The 14,633-nt window shown below is 41.2% G+C and overlaps 1 protein-coding gene across 1 annotated transcript in view; it reads right to left on the bottom strand.

Annotated features, from left to right (window-relative positions):
• Nucleotides 1-14,633, bottom strand: part of SYTL3 (synaptotagmin like 3) — a 47,710-nt gene that overhangs the window by 31,098 nt on the left and 1,979 nt on the right. Inside the window, 6 exon segments of the mRNA XM_077348646.1 lie at nucleotides 900-964; nucleotides 5,512-5,727; nucleotides 7,034-7,408; nucleotides 7,539-7,611; nucleotides 7,971-8,020; nucleotides 9,694-9,777. Of these exon segments, the coding sequence (XP_077204761.1) occupies nucleotides 900-964; nucleotides 5,512-5,727; nucleotides 7,034-7,143 (391 nt within the window). The 5' untranslated portion in view covers nucleotides 7,144-7,408; nucleotides 7,539-7,611; nucleotides 7,971-8,020; nucleotides 9,694-9,777.

The raw sequence follows: 14,633 nt of genomic DNA on the forward strand, positions 1-14,633 counted from the left end.
CAGGCCATTGTACAGAGAAAAGCTCTAGCCTGCAGCAGATGGGATGGAAGAGAGCCTTCAGCCATTTAAAACAGTGGTCAAGAGTACTTAGAAAATGGGTCTTGTTAAAAGAATTAGGGCGTGAAATGTTGGAGAATTCAGCTTCTTAGACCTTTTCTTTTCTTATAAAAGAGACTTTTGAACTGTCCATCTAAGGGATGCAATGGACCCAGCTGGAGAGTAGCCAAATGCTCTGCCCGTACAGCTAGTTCTCTCTCTGCTTAATTTTTAGCTACCTTAGTTGTGCTTCAGGAGGGTTGGGCTGTTCCATGAGCACAGACATATCACATGCCCTTCTTGGCATAAAGTGTATTGCATGGCCTACACCAAGAGCCAGCTTGATGTAGTGATTAAGAGCAACAGCCTCTAGTCTGGAGAATTCCGTTTGATTCCCTACTCCTCCACATGCAGCCAGTTGGGTGACCTCGGGCCAGTCACAGTCCTGTTAGAGTTATTCTCACAGAGCAGTTCTGTCAGAGCTCTCTTGGCTCCACCTACCTACCAGGGTGTCTGTAAGCCACTTTGAGACTCCTTCATATAGTGAAAAATGGTATATAAAAAAAATCTTCTTCATGATCAGGTTTCCAATTTTAGGAAACATATATTACGTTTTCGTCTTGGCTAGTTATTCTGCATATGCACAATGCCATAGATCTTTACGGGCTGGAAACCACCAGGTCCTCACAACAGGTTGTAGCTAAAGAAGAAGTATTTGGCACTCTTATAGGCTCATGTGTTTACATGCCAGATTAAATATTTCCTGCTAAATAAGAATGTGAAGTACAAAAATAAAAATTAGCAATGTATCTTATATTTCATTTAGCACTATATAGTGATTTGCAGCTGTTTTTAATAACTACCTTCAGATGGAAATTTCTTTTCTCGCTCCTCAAAAAACCATTCACCTGCTTTTACTTTAATGTCTCTGGAAAAAGAACGACAAACATTTGAATCTTCTGTACACAGATTTTTACAAGAGTGACTTCTATAATCATATGTGGACATTAAAAAAATAATTCTCAACATTTCAAGAAGTAAAAGAACCTCAGTTACCACCTAACCAGGGTTATAAACAAGATTTAAGAGTCGATGTAATATAGAGGTTTGCAATAGACTATTCAACCATGAATCTGACCTGATCTGTTTATGCACTGGGAACTTCACTGCCCCAGCTCCCATGCAGGAGCACAAATCGGGGGCGGATGAGGCGCACCGGGCCAAATGATCCCCCATGTAGGTGCAGGAAGAGGTGGGGCAACCTGCCACGATTAAAACTCCAGCCAGCAGCCCAGCATGAAACCTCCAGTGCATAAACGGTCCTTCAATCTAGTCATTCTCTTTACCCTTTATCTATTTCACAGGGTTGTTGTGAGAGCAAAAGGAAGAGGGAAGATTCATGGTTAGCATTTGCTACCGTGCAGTATACACTGTAATATCACACTATGCTCAGTGCTAATACTTTTTTTAATGGTACAATAATCAGTTTCAAAACAATAGAATAGGTGTTTACTGCAAGTAACTTTTGCCAGTTTGTTCCCAAAAGTTTCCAATGTATATTTCATATTAAAATATCATCATCTGTTTCAAATGAAAGTATTGTCATCTATTTACACACACACACACACACACATACAAAACACTAGAAGAGAAAAAAAAATTCTGGCAGAAAAGAGGAGGGAGATGCTTAGGAGCCTGCAATGTGTTCTTAACCTTTAACCATGGTTAAGATATTGGGAAATGTTTTGTCTCCATGGGGCCAATGGATTTTTTAAAATCTATATAAAATTATTATTGTTATAATTTCTATACCACCCCTCCCCATATGGGCTTGGAGTGGTTCACAGCCATAAAACCATATATACAGTAAAATACAATACAATAACAAAATGCAGTAGTAAAATACAGTTAGAAACCCCATCAGGAGCCAGTTTGGTGTAGTGATTAGGAGTGTGGACTTCTAATCTGGCAACTGGGTTTAATTCTGCACTCCCCCACATGCCTCCAGCTGGGTGACCTTGGGCTCACCATGGCAGTGATAAAACTGTTCTGACCGAGCAGTGATATCAGGGCTCTCTCAGCCTCACCCGCCCCACAGGGTGTCTGTTGTGGGGAGAGGAAAGGGAAGGCAACTGTAAGCCGCTTTGAGACTCCTTCGGGTAGAAAAAAGCGGAATATAAGAACCAACTCTTCTTCTTCTTCTTCTTCATCCCTGATTCCCTCAGCCTAACTCCCTTCATTGGCTACTCAATACAGGAGATTACTTAATAAATGGGCAGAGGGAAGCCAAGAAAGAGGAGATAGAAGGAGACCTGTAAAGCTTTGAACAGCCCTGTTCTCAACCCTAGGCCTGGTGGATGAGTGCTGTTTTACAGGCCCTGCAGAACACCTCCATCAGGGCCCAGATCTTGACTGACACCTCATTCTACCAGGTTCTGGATAAGACCTGGTGAGGATCTTTGGGGCCAGCAAATTGGTGTCCACATAGTTTAATCCTCTCCAAGGTACGCATTGACTGTTTACGCACTGGAGGTTTCATGCCAGGCTGCAGGCTGGGGTTTTTCTTGTGGCAGGTTGCTCCACCTCTTCCTGCACCCACATGGGGGATCATTTGGGGGGATCATTTAGCTCGGTGCACCTCATCTGCCACCAATTTGTGCTCCTGCACAAGAGCTGGGGCAGTGAAGTTCCCAGTGCATGAATGGTCATTGAAAGAGGCAGTCCTTCAGATACACAAGACCTAGACTACATAGGGCTTTAAAGGTCAATACCGAAACCTTGAACCTGATCCAGAACTCCACTGGTAACCATTGCAGCTGCTGGTGGGCAGGTCAAATGTGAACCCTCTATGAGGTCCTTGTAGGGACCTGAACTGCTACATTTTGTACCAACTGTAATCTCCAGGTCAGAGTCAAGGGTAGCCCTGCAAAGAGTGAGTTACAGTAATCCAGTCTGGAGGTGACTGTTGCATGGATCACTGTAACTAGGGGCAAGTCTGCACAGGGTTTTTTTTCCACTCCCAGCCCAAATAAATCCCTCCCCTCTGCACTGAATTAGATTTCCATTTTGATTTTGGACACTTTAAAATTTCATTCTGCAACATGCATGATTGATCCTACCTTTCCCCTGCAATATCCAGGAGCAGATATAAGTTGCCATATTTGAAAAACTGCCTTTTAAATCCATCCGTTCATGTTTAGATTTCTGCTTTTTGCAAATCAACTTCCTGCTCTGTTTCTGCAATGCTGACGTAGCAAAGCAGTCTTCCCTGACCGGCCAGGGCATCAGTTCAAAGACTTTCTGGTTCCCAGTTGCAAGGCTTCCCTCCCTGCAAGGCTTCCCCTCCCTGTTTTAAAGTTGACTGCCCATACTTCTCTCAACAAAGATTTGCCTCGTTCTCTGAGAGGTTGCAGCTGGCTTGGGAGTCAAAAGAGAAGAAATAAAGCACTAATGCCAGCCGGGCTTCATCCAACGCAGTAATGGGTTTAAACTTCAAGTACAACGATATAGGCTAGATATCAGGAAAAAAATTTTCACAGTCAGAGTAGTTCAGCAGTGGAATAGGCTGCCTAAGGAGGTGGTGAGCTCCCCCTCACTGGCAGTCTTCAAGCAAAGGTTGGATACACACTTTTCTTGGATGCTTTAGGATGCTTAGGGCTAATCCTGCGTTGAGCAGGGGGTTGGACTAGATGGCCTGTATGGCCCCTTCCAACTCTATGATTCTATGATTCTATGATTCTATGATTCTAACCCCCCCCCCGCTAGTTGAGGAAAAGAAAAATAAACAAAGCAGCTTTGTGACCACTGCTCCCCTCCCCGCTCTAAGCTTCCGCAATCAAATGCAGAAGGCTTTCTGTTTCAATGGGGGAGGGGGGGGGAGGAAGACCCAGGTTTAAATCAATCTGAAATCAGCAGGATCAACAATGGAAAAAATTAAGTAAGTGCAGAATCATCCTAGATCTTCCAAGAACCAGGCAAGGTGCTAGTAGCATCACCTGGCACAGATGGTAAAATGCCTGGTGAGATTGTAACACAATCCCACCTTTTTGAAAATACACACACACAGTGCTGCAAAGCACAGTGAAACCTCTCCACCCTGGCTGTCTTGTATGGAAGCCGTAATCCAGGTCAGACTGGGTTCGGTGGGGGAAATCTTCCCCGTCTGGACCCAGGATGAGGCAGGGCAAACTGCTCCATTGCAATGAACTGGCAGCAGACTGGAGTGGCACTTCCAGTGTGGAAAGGGTCAGAGGAACGCAATAATAAACCACTTCTGCTACTCTTTAGTCTTGCAAACCCTATGACTTGACAGCATCAATTTTTAATTATTCATCGTTTGCCAACATAATATGTACATATAGGTTTCCCAGCACCAAGCTAGGTATGGGGTTTTCCTAGAATTAAAATGAATCACCAGACTGTGGATATAATTTCCTCAGAAGTAAATGGTAACTTTGGAGGGTAGACTCTCTAACACACCATAGAGTTTAGAAGAAATAGAAGTCCTAGAGTGGCTACAGAGTATGGATTCTCTACTCTGTCCCTATCGTATACTTTTGGTTGCCAATTTCCAGGTGGTACCTGGAACTCTTCTACTATTACATTTGATTTCCAGAGGACCAAGCATACGAAGTATACTAGAGACTCTATGATGTTCCATAGGGGAAACTAATTATCATCAATAAAGACATTAAAGGCTGAGGACTGAGAAAAGGATGGGAGTGGCACTGCTGCTGGCTGTCATCCTGACCAACAAGAAGAAGCTGGCTTCCCTCTTGGCAGTGATTAAATTAGAAAGCCTTGTGTGATTGGACCTCCCATGTGCTTTAATGACACAGCTATGCTGGAATGCACCCAAGGCAAGTGGCCTCCATGCTGCAATCAATATTGTGCAGGAGGCCTGTATCTTTCATTCCTAGCTGCAGGAGATTAATAAAAGAAGAGAGGCACCATTATACCTTCCATGTGAGCCTCTGACTGGCCAGTTATGGCAGTTGAAGTTCAGAGCTAAATGACTCACACTTGTATTTTTTTAACACAACCATATTTACTGAGGATTTTTGTTAACTGGCAGTGTCACATGCTAACATTGTCAGTTCTGCAACAGATTTTATGAACAAACACGGAGAAATGAACTGTTTTTCACTGTGAAAATCAACTCATGCCAACCATAAACATGGTAACATGGCTGCAAATGACCCATTTCAGGCATTTCAGCAACACCGTAGACGATTCCAGATTATCTTCCTTTCCCTTTCCCCTGCGCTATTTTCCACTTCTTGTTCCTAGGCAAAAACCTTTCCTTGATCTTCCTTTCCAGCAGCGAATTACTCTGCAACTCCCATGTCACCTCAGTCAAAGTTCTGCCTGCCCAACAGATGTGATGCATCTACCCTTATTAATATCAAGAAAACAAGCAACATATGACCAGCAGCAATTCAAATATCCTTGAACAACTGATGTAGAATTTCTCACTCATGAGCGTAGCACACAGTGCATTTCCACACGTAGGGATTCAGAATGATGCGGCATCCAGGGCATACTCGATGGCTGCACCCATTACACACAGCACCTCTATTCATTAGCACTCCAAGAGCTTTCCGGCAGCGGGCACATGACTTCTCCGGGCATTCACGGTTGGTGCCTTTTAATCCTTCCCACCGGAGTTGCTGCAGCTGCAGTTTTAGTTTCCTAAACAGAAATATGCACACATGTTCACAGATTAGCAACTGCAATATTATAAATGCTTCTGGACAGTTATCAACATTGCAATCTTTGCCTGGCTAGTTGCTTGAAACCATTTTAGGAGACAATTCACTTGGCATAGGGAAAGTAGACCAAGTGCAAATGAGGGTCAATCCATAATTCATTTTTCCACAGTAAATACACACTGTAATATTATGCTGGAGTACTGGCTAACCTCGGGGGATGCAAGACTGGATTTGCTTCTTTGCTGCTATCATATAGACAGATCAAGTAAGATGGCACTTCTACTTTTTTTTCAAATGATAAATGCAGTCAGAGCCCTTCCAGTAGAACTGAAACTGTGGCATGGAAGTCAGGAAGTTTAGCACTTTTCCTTAAGTAATTTTCCCAATATTAATAATTTTCTCCAAGCTGCTATTTGTCCTATAGTAGGAAGCATACAAATTCCCATATATGATCTCCCTTGTGAGGAACTCTAGATTTGTTATATAAATTAAGAGAATAATAGCAGGAAAAGTTAAATTCATCTCTCTATGCTGTGAGATGTCCAATGGAGGATCCCCAAGCCTGCTTTTAACATGAAAAATTGCAGATGGCAAAGTTTATTGTGATGGTGGTTAAGATGAAGATAAAATTAAGATGTCTTGATTTAAGTCCTACTGATTAAAAGTTTTAATATGTCAAGTAATGTTTATGGTACTGTTTATTACTGTGAAATATATTATAGAATTAATCTTTGTTATTATGGTTGTGACTTTTATACTACAGGTGGCAATGTAACTATCTGTGTTATGATTTTATGATTCTGAGTATGCTGTTTGCTGTGACTTTGTGTTAATGCAATAAAAGTATTTGAGCTTTGGGGGGAACTCTGGGAATTCCACATGATCTCGCTTTGTTTGGCCCATAAATAACTCTTTTGGGATGAGATATTTACTAAGAGCTGTACTGAAAAATCACAATTGGTTTGTAACGATCTTTGATCACCCCTGGCATAATTGAAGTTATAGAAACTTGGAGAAAACAAATCCAATAAATTGGTCCCTATATATTTGCTATAAAAGAGATAAGGAAGTTCAATATAAATTGTGATGCCTTGAGTAAGGTTTACAGCTGTCTTTCTCATATGAATGATCATGACTAAAAACATTTTCTAAATTGCTTCCAGCAAACTGTTTCATCATCAAACTAATCCAGTGAAGAAGCTGGTAGAAGCAAGTATCATGGAAGGAAAAGCCAAAAAAAAAAAGGGAAAAACAGTAACACACCATATTTCAGAATGGTAACATACCTTACTCTTTCTTCATCCACCTTTCTCAATATTTGATCACGATACAAGACATCCAAAATAGTTTCTTGTTCCAGTCCCTTCAGAAGGTTGAGGTTAAGTTCCTGTGACATTTTTTTACTTATTTTACTGTTTTCAGAAAATATTCCACAACATCCCAAAAGAATAATGCTGCTAACATTCAACAATGGAGATGTAGGAGTCCTTTTAGCAGCCAGTGTCTTTCTTTCACTTCTGCATTGTATCGTACTTCTGAAGAAGGATGAAAAGAGCCTCTCTCTCTGCCAAGCATTGTTTTCCCATTCTCAGTGGCTGAGGAGCATACATATGCTGAGTCACACACAGGGACACAAACTCTTAATCCACTGAAAGTGGCCCCTAAAATTATAAAAAAAGGCACAGATTTGGTCCCAGATAGACAGTTCCGTCAAGAAGGGACATGTTTCAAATTGCTAGGCAAAAGGAAGAAGCAGTGTATGTCTGCATGCAGGAATCCCATCTCACTTACCTTATTTTAATATCTCATGAGGAATTTTATATTAGGACTTCATTTGGAGGAGATAGATTGTACTTTTCAGGACCTACAAAAGAAAAAAAGAGAAGTAAATTTAACTTCCCCAGCACTGCCTCTCCCCCACCCCTAGTAGCTCTCACTATTTTCTGAAAAAGACATACTATGCTAAGATCCATCCATAAAGTTATAGGATAATTGCTGAATTGTGAAATTTAAAAAACTATAGACACTCTCACCATGACAGACCCTGATGCCCATCATAGTGCTGTTCTTAAAACTCTGCAGTGACAAAAGGAGTATCTATATAAAGTATTTACTTCATGTGACTAATCAAAGAATTAATGAAAAAGGAAAACAACTACATTAACAAAAGGTGTGACAGAAATCAGAATTTGGTAGTGTACTGAACTTAAAAGAAAAAGATACCTGGATTGGGTCATATGCACCTCTTCTTGCTAGTTGATGTTCTTTTTGTCCTGTCAAGTGAAATGTATAAAGAACTGGTATGGGCATGAAAAGGGGATGCCCAAGAGAGTTTTTTTAAGGCAATCAATTATTAATAGGCATTCACAGCTAATGGTCCAGTCATCTGAATCAAGTCTAGCATGTTTCTGTTGCGGTTAGATAAAAAGGTTCTGTACAAAACAGCTGTTATCACTGACAACACACATCCTATCCTAATCAAAAGGGTGCCATTTTATTTTGGTCACTGAGCACGAGCCCCAGCTACTGAGTTAGCTATGTGTGTAAAGTGATATCAAGTCACAGCTGACTTATGGCAAAAACAAAAGGGTTTTCTAGCAAAACACTAATAGAGGTGGTTTGCCATTGCCTGCCTCTGCATAGCAACCCTGCTATTCCTTGATGGTCTCCCAGCTGAATACTAATCAGATTGAACCTGTTTAGCTTCCAAGATCTGACAAAACTAAGCTAGCCTGGGCCATACAGGCCAGAGGACTTTATAGTTACAAATACAGAAAAAACAGAACATCTCATGTGTACATATAAAAAACACATTAAAAGCTAGCTGGAAGTTAAATAAAAGCAAACCACAACCCTGAACATATTTTGAAGGAACTGGTCATAAAAAGGGGATAAAAGTAGGCTGCAACTGATATAAAGATAATTATTCCCTATCTGGATCTCTGAGACCCACAGGCAAGCCTTCGGGAAAAGGCACAAATATCAGAGGCATAAGAATTTGTGGGGAAGGAGTGATTTCCTGTGCATTCCAATGAAAGACAAAGTTAAGCCTCCAGCCATTCTTCTTAAAAACCAAATGAAGTCTTTTACATACTGCTTTTATGATGGGAGCGGTGGGGATGAGCTATGACATTCCATTTTCTTCTTTATGAAAATATAATTCTTGAAATGTTAAAATTATTGAATTAAGCAATTGTTTATTTACATTATTTATCCTAGCGGTGATAGAATTATCAAAAGCAAGGCATACAAGAGCTCATGGTTGATCACGGCATGGCACTGTACTGCACTGCGCTGCATCAGCTGGTGAAGAGTTTGGGAATGTTCCTGGGCCCCAACCTTTCACCTTTGATTAACTGATAGGCTTTCCTTTAATCTTCATGGTTTATAAGAAATCCTCCCTTCTAGACTTAGCTCACCTGGTTCCATAAATCCAAGCTTCAGTAACCTTTAGACTGGATTACTGTAATGCACGCTATCATCATTTGTGCAGTTGTAATTTGCTAGCATGTTCTCACTACACTGAATTCTGGATGCAGACCCCGAATTTATGCCTGGCATTCTGCATTTGTGGTTTTCTCTGGCACCAGCCAGGAGTATATTTGCAGCTTGCACTATTCAAGTTTTCAATAGTTCATTTATTGAAATGCATTTCTAAATGGGGGGAATCTTTGTTGAAAATAACATTGTTGTGTTTTAAGTACCCTTCGCCACAGCAGCATTATCTTCTGGCTGTGCAATTGATATAATTGGCTACAATATATTCTGAAGGGGAAGACTGCAATAGTTTCTGAAGAATATGTGTCCTATCTCTGCAGGAGTGATAAGAGAACAGGAAGTAACCAGAAAGAAGAACAGAGAACACTTGCCTTGCAATGAGTTAAACAGTAGTATATAGCTCAGCAAAAATCCTTCCTTTCCCCTACCTCTGCCCAGGTTGACTTACCTTTTCCTTCCGTGTAAGAGATGCTGTTGGTGTTTCTGCACTTTACTGAAGAATAACAAAACTCTTTGTTCTGTCTTGCTGGACCTTGATTTGAACAGAGAACTTTAGTGAACACTGCTGTATTATCCAACAGCCCTCTGTATCAATGGTTATTGTTACCAATGTAAATTTTTCACAGAGAGGCTGGAAATGCCTCAACTGTTTGAGAGGAAACACCTCACTGTAACATAAAACATTCACTAAAATCTACTTGAAACCCATAAGCCACCCAACAGGAAGACTGGTAGCTGTTAAAAACCATAGTTTCAATGTGCTGTTTCCTCTCTGCAATGTCAGATGTGTGCAATGTTACAAACCGCAACTTCCACAACGGTTCAGAAGAGAAATGTCAGTAGTCTCAACACACCATTTACTGGAAACAAGACACTTTTGTTTTTCCTTCAGAGAACCTGTGTATGTTATATTAATGTATTTTAAATTAGCAGAAGATAGGTATGTACATTCCCAAATGCATTTAAAGTTTTTAAAAAGTCAGATTTGTCTCACATTTAGGATCAAGCAGAAATAAGCTCAGATACAATTCCCAGAATGTTTGGAATGGAAATTCTATTTAACTTCTTATAGCAGAGGCCTTTTAAATGTCTGTGTACATTTTTTTGAATTTTGGCATTCATATTCTAGGCCACCATAGCTTTGATGTAGGTGAGGTGTACATAAAGGATCTTCTATATTATGTCTCACATCTGCCCTTCTGCCCATCTTCTCTTCCTCAAGGGTTTTGCTGGAGTGGGTAGTATGGATGAGACAGCTGAAAGACAGTCACAGGAATTGTGTGTAGGCAGCCTATCATTTCCCCGCACGCTGCCCCCCTTCCTTAGCCCTAAAATTGCATGGGGGAACATTTGTCTCTTCTGCAAGGAGCAATTATTAGCAATAATTTCACTAATTCCCACTGTAATCTCGAATCTATTTTCATGCATACAGATCTCATGGAAATGGAAAGGCTGTCATACTTAACAGGTTTGGGAGCAAAACAAAACAAAACAAAACAAAACAAGCAGCATACTGAAAGCACATTTTCACTCTATGGTACATATTTTTCCAGTTCTCCAAAACATTTCTTTTATGTATGCAAGCTAAAAAGAAGTTTAGAAGGCCTAAAAAGAAGTTTCTTGTCCCTTTAATAGATGCTTAATGACAGCAGGGGACAGTTTAAGTTATTCATGGTTATACATTAATAGGATGTTATTTAACGGGATTTTTTTAAGTCTCTAATTAAGGGAAAGGGTTCCCCCACCACCACCAACCCTACTTATCAATCAATTCTGGATTTGAGTATTTGATACATTTTACATGGAAAACAACTCCTAAAACCACCTCTTTGTTTACTTGTGTGGAATGAAAAGTTCCACCTGTTAATTTCCACTTGTGAAGGAATAGTCACAAGCCCCAGTTCCTTGGGAAAGTAATTGAAGTCATCCCAGGTCATTGAGGCACAGTCTTTCCCTTTACCAATGGAGAGTGAAATAAGAATGGCAGGGCAAAGGAGAAAAAGCTATGTATCACAGGATATCATAAAATCAGAGTCCAGTGGCACCTTTAAGACCAACAAAGATTTATTCAGGGCGTGAGCTTTCGAGTGCAAGCACTCTTCCTCAGACTATGAACTCCTTACATGACAGGCAATACATAGCAAAAAATAATTCTGTTACATTAGTAGACTGTGTCACACAACCAAATACAGTCAATGATAACTCTGTCAAAACAGCCAATCAATCCCCTGGAATTAAGTTGTAGTTTACAAAAACACAAGGAGAAACCAAGCTGCCTGTGCCAGTGATCAAAGGCTCTCACCTCACCATATGCTGCTTGCCCCATCTGTCTCCATACAACTGTGAAACATTCCTGCCAGGGAATTGCTGGTAACTATCTTATCCCAAGGCCAGGGAGTCAAACTCAAAATTCCATTCAATTGCCATTATCTTACAGCCACATTATCACAAATAAAATAAACTGTGAGGAATATGGATACACAAGTTGAACAAGGTTAGCATAAATATTGCGATAAAAAACCTATGTCCTTGTTGAGACCTGGGTATGTCATAGTTTTGAGTCTTGTAATAACTTGCATTTCTGCAGTCTCCCTTTCTAGCCTGTTCTTGAAGTTCTTTTGCAATAAAACAGCTACTTTCATGTCCCTTATTGAATGTCCTGGAAGGCTGAAGTGTTCCCCTACAAGTTTTTTCAATTTTGTGGTTTTTGATGTCAGACTTGTGGCTATTAATTCTTTAGCATAGGGTTTGACCTGTTTGCCCTATGTAGAGAACAGGGGGACATTGCTGTCACTTGATAATATATACTAAGTTGGAAGATGAGCAGGTGTATAAGCCTTTGATGGTATAGCTGATGTTGTTAGGTCCAGTAATGGTGGCATTGGAGTGTATATGGCTGAAAAGTTGGCATTTGGGTTTGTTGCAAGCTCTAGTATCAGTGTCCATATTCTCAAACGATGCTGCCTTGTTTGGGTGGGATGCCAGCAAGGAAGTCTCGCCGAGGCAAGCAATAGCTAACTACCCCTAGCGCCTCTTGCCTTGAAAAACCCTGTGGGGTTACCAGAAGCTGGCTGTGACTTGGTGGCAACAGAACATAAGGTCCCTGTGATAAGGGGGAATAGTAAGTATGGGGACATTGCTTTACAGCATGGGCCTTTCTGAGTCTGCAGGCACCTTTGGAAATATTCCGCAGAATATTCACTGATGAATCCTGAGGAAGTTGCACCTCCTGGACTCCGATATCAATACAATTTTTTTCCTGAGAAGCTCCTTTAAATTGATTACTTTCAAAACAGATTCATGTATCTTTTGGTTGATTCTTGTGTACTGTTGCTTTGAAATGGCTATATGCCTTTTTAAGAAGGGTGTCCTTATCTGGGTTGTGAGGCTCTGACATCCCCTTTTCCATCTCCAAAATTTCAGATTTCTCTTCTGCTGATGATTTCCAACCTTGTTTGGTGCTGTCATCAACCACTGTTATTGATCCATCAATCCTGTTAAAAACTTCTTCCTTGCCGTCTTGGATTTCCTTGAAAATATTCTTAAGCAAACCTTCTGTAAATGCTTTCAAATCTTGGGTTTGTTTCTCTATTAGATGGGCCATTCTTTTTAACATAGACATGTTTTAGGCTCATAAGTCAGCAGCCAATCTCAGGCAATATTGCAAATAGCCAAGAGAGGTCCTATACAGTCCTAGGCAAAAGCGAAAGTCTGTTTAGTCTTCCGACGTTCTTCAGTGTAGAATGAAAAAAACAAAAACAAAAAACAACAACAACAACAACAGAAGACCAAAAAACAGCACAGAAATTAAAAACAGGGCAATTCAGAATTAAAGCACTTTCAGCAAGTTGAATTTAGTATAGCCGAAAAAGGTGTCCTTTAAGAGCTGGTCACACATCAGAATTTTCTGGCACTAGTAAATGACGTTTTGAAGTCAGTGAAACCAATAGTCTCGTCCTGGAGCAGAGTTCTCGCGAGATCTTCCCAATCACAGCTCTTATTTCCGGAAACCAAAACAGCTGCTGTAAAAGCTATTGCTAGTTAATCTAAGTCCTCTTCTTCAGTTTGGTGTGGTGGTTAGGAGTGTGGACTTCTAATCTGGCATGCCAGGTTCGATTCTGTGCTAGCCCACATGCAGCCAGCTGGGTGACCTTGGGCTCGCCACGGCACTGATAAAACTGTTCTGACCGGGCAATGATATCAGCGCTCTCTCAGCCTCACCCACCCCACAGGGTGTCTGTTGTGGGGAGAGGAATGGGAAGGCGACTGTAAACCGCTTTGAGCCTCCTTCGGGTAGGGAAAAGTGGCATATAAGAACCAACTCTTCTTCTTCTACTTAAGAAAATTAGCCTGCCCTGAATCGAGGTGGCTACTCAGGCAGAGAGTGGGAGAGGGAAAGAGAGGCGAAAAGCGTTGAGTGGTCCCCGGTGATAAAAAGGTTGGGGACCACTGCCCTAAAGGATTGGAGATGGCCCCAAGAGTTCACTAGGACTTCCTGGGTAGAAAAAGTGAGGTGGGGTTTGCGTACCCCTCCTCTTTTCTGCCAATTGCTTCCACAATTGGCCCCTGTCAGGCTCCAGTGATTGCACTGCAATCCCCTCAGGACGCCATGTTTTGGGGAGGGTGCTTTAACTAACATGGACTGAATATGCATTGCTACATGTATGTTTCAATTTTTTTAAAAGGGCTAAACCAACGAACCACCGATTGGTTGGCCCCATTGATTGACAAGCCGAGGAGTAACGAGTGAAAGAGCACATTGCGCTCTTGTTTAATGTTTGCACAGCATGTGGAAAGGGGAAAGACTTGTAAGGAAGGCTTTAAAGTGTGGAGGAGAGGAATAGCATGATTTAATAACACATTATAGCAGGTCAGTGTCATCTCGCCACTTTGACCACTGTGTGGAAAAGCCCCTAGTCTTCCTGCCTCAAAAAGAAAAAAAAATTACTTTTGGGTATACAACTGTCTGTCCTCTGATAATCCAGAAAATGTGTGTTGGTAAGCCGTTTGTTCTTACTGTCCTCAAAGCCCATTTACATCTGCAAGCACTAAAGTATCAGATGTTTGGTAGACGAATAAATAATCCGCTGAACTTTTTCTCTCTGCCTGCTACAGATTTGCAGGAGGGCTCTTGTAACATGGGGAAAGTATAACGTAAAATATAATTGTGAGCTCTATGGCAGAGTAGCCAAGTTGTGGTTCTCCAGATGTCCATGGACCACAATTCCCATGAGCCCCTTCCAGCATACTGTTGCCAGTAGCTCAGGGGAATTGTAGTCCATGGACATCTGGAGAGCCAGAGTTTGTCCACCCTTGGTAGAGAGTGTCTCTCCACCCCATTTATTCTGCTTCAATTAAAAGGATAGGTTTTTTTTCTCCAAGTTGTTG

The sequence above is a fragment of the Paroedura picta genome, chromosome 1, assembly GCF_049243985.1.
Source record: "Paroedura picta isolate Pp20150507F chromosome 1, Ppicta_v3.0, whole genome shotgun sequence".
Taxonomy (NCBI): Eukaryota; Metazoa; Chordata; class Lepidosauria; order Squamata; family Gekkonidae; genus Paroedura; species Paroedura picta.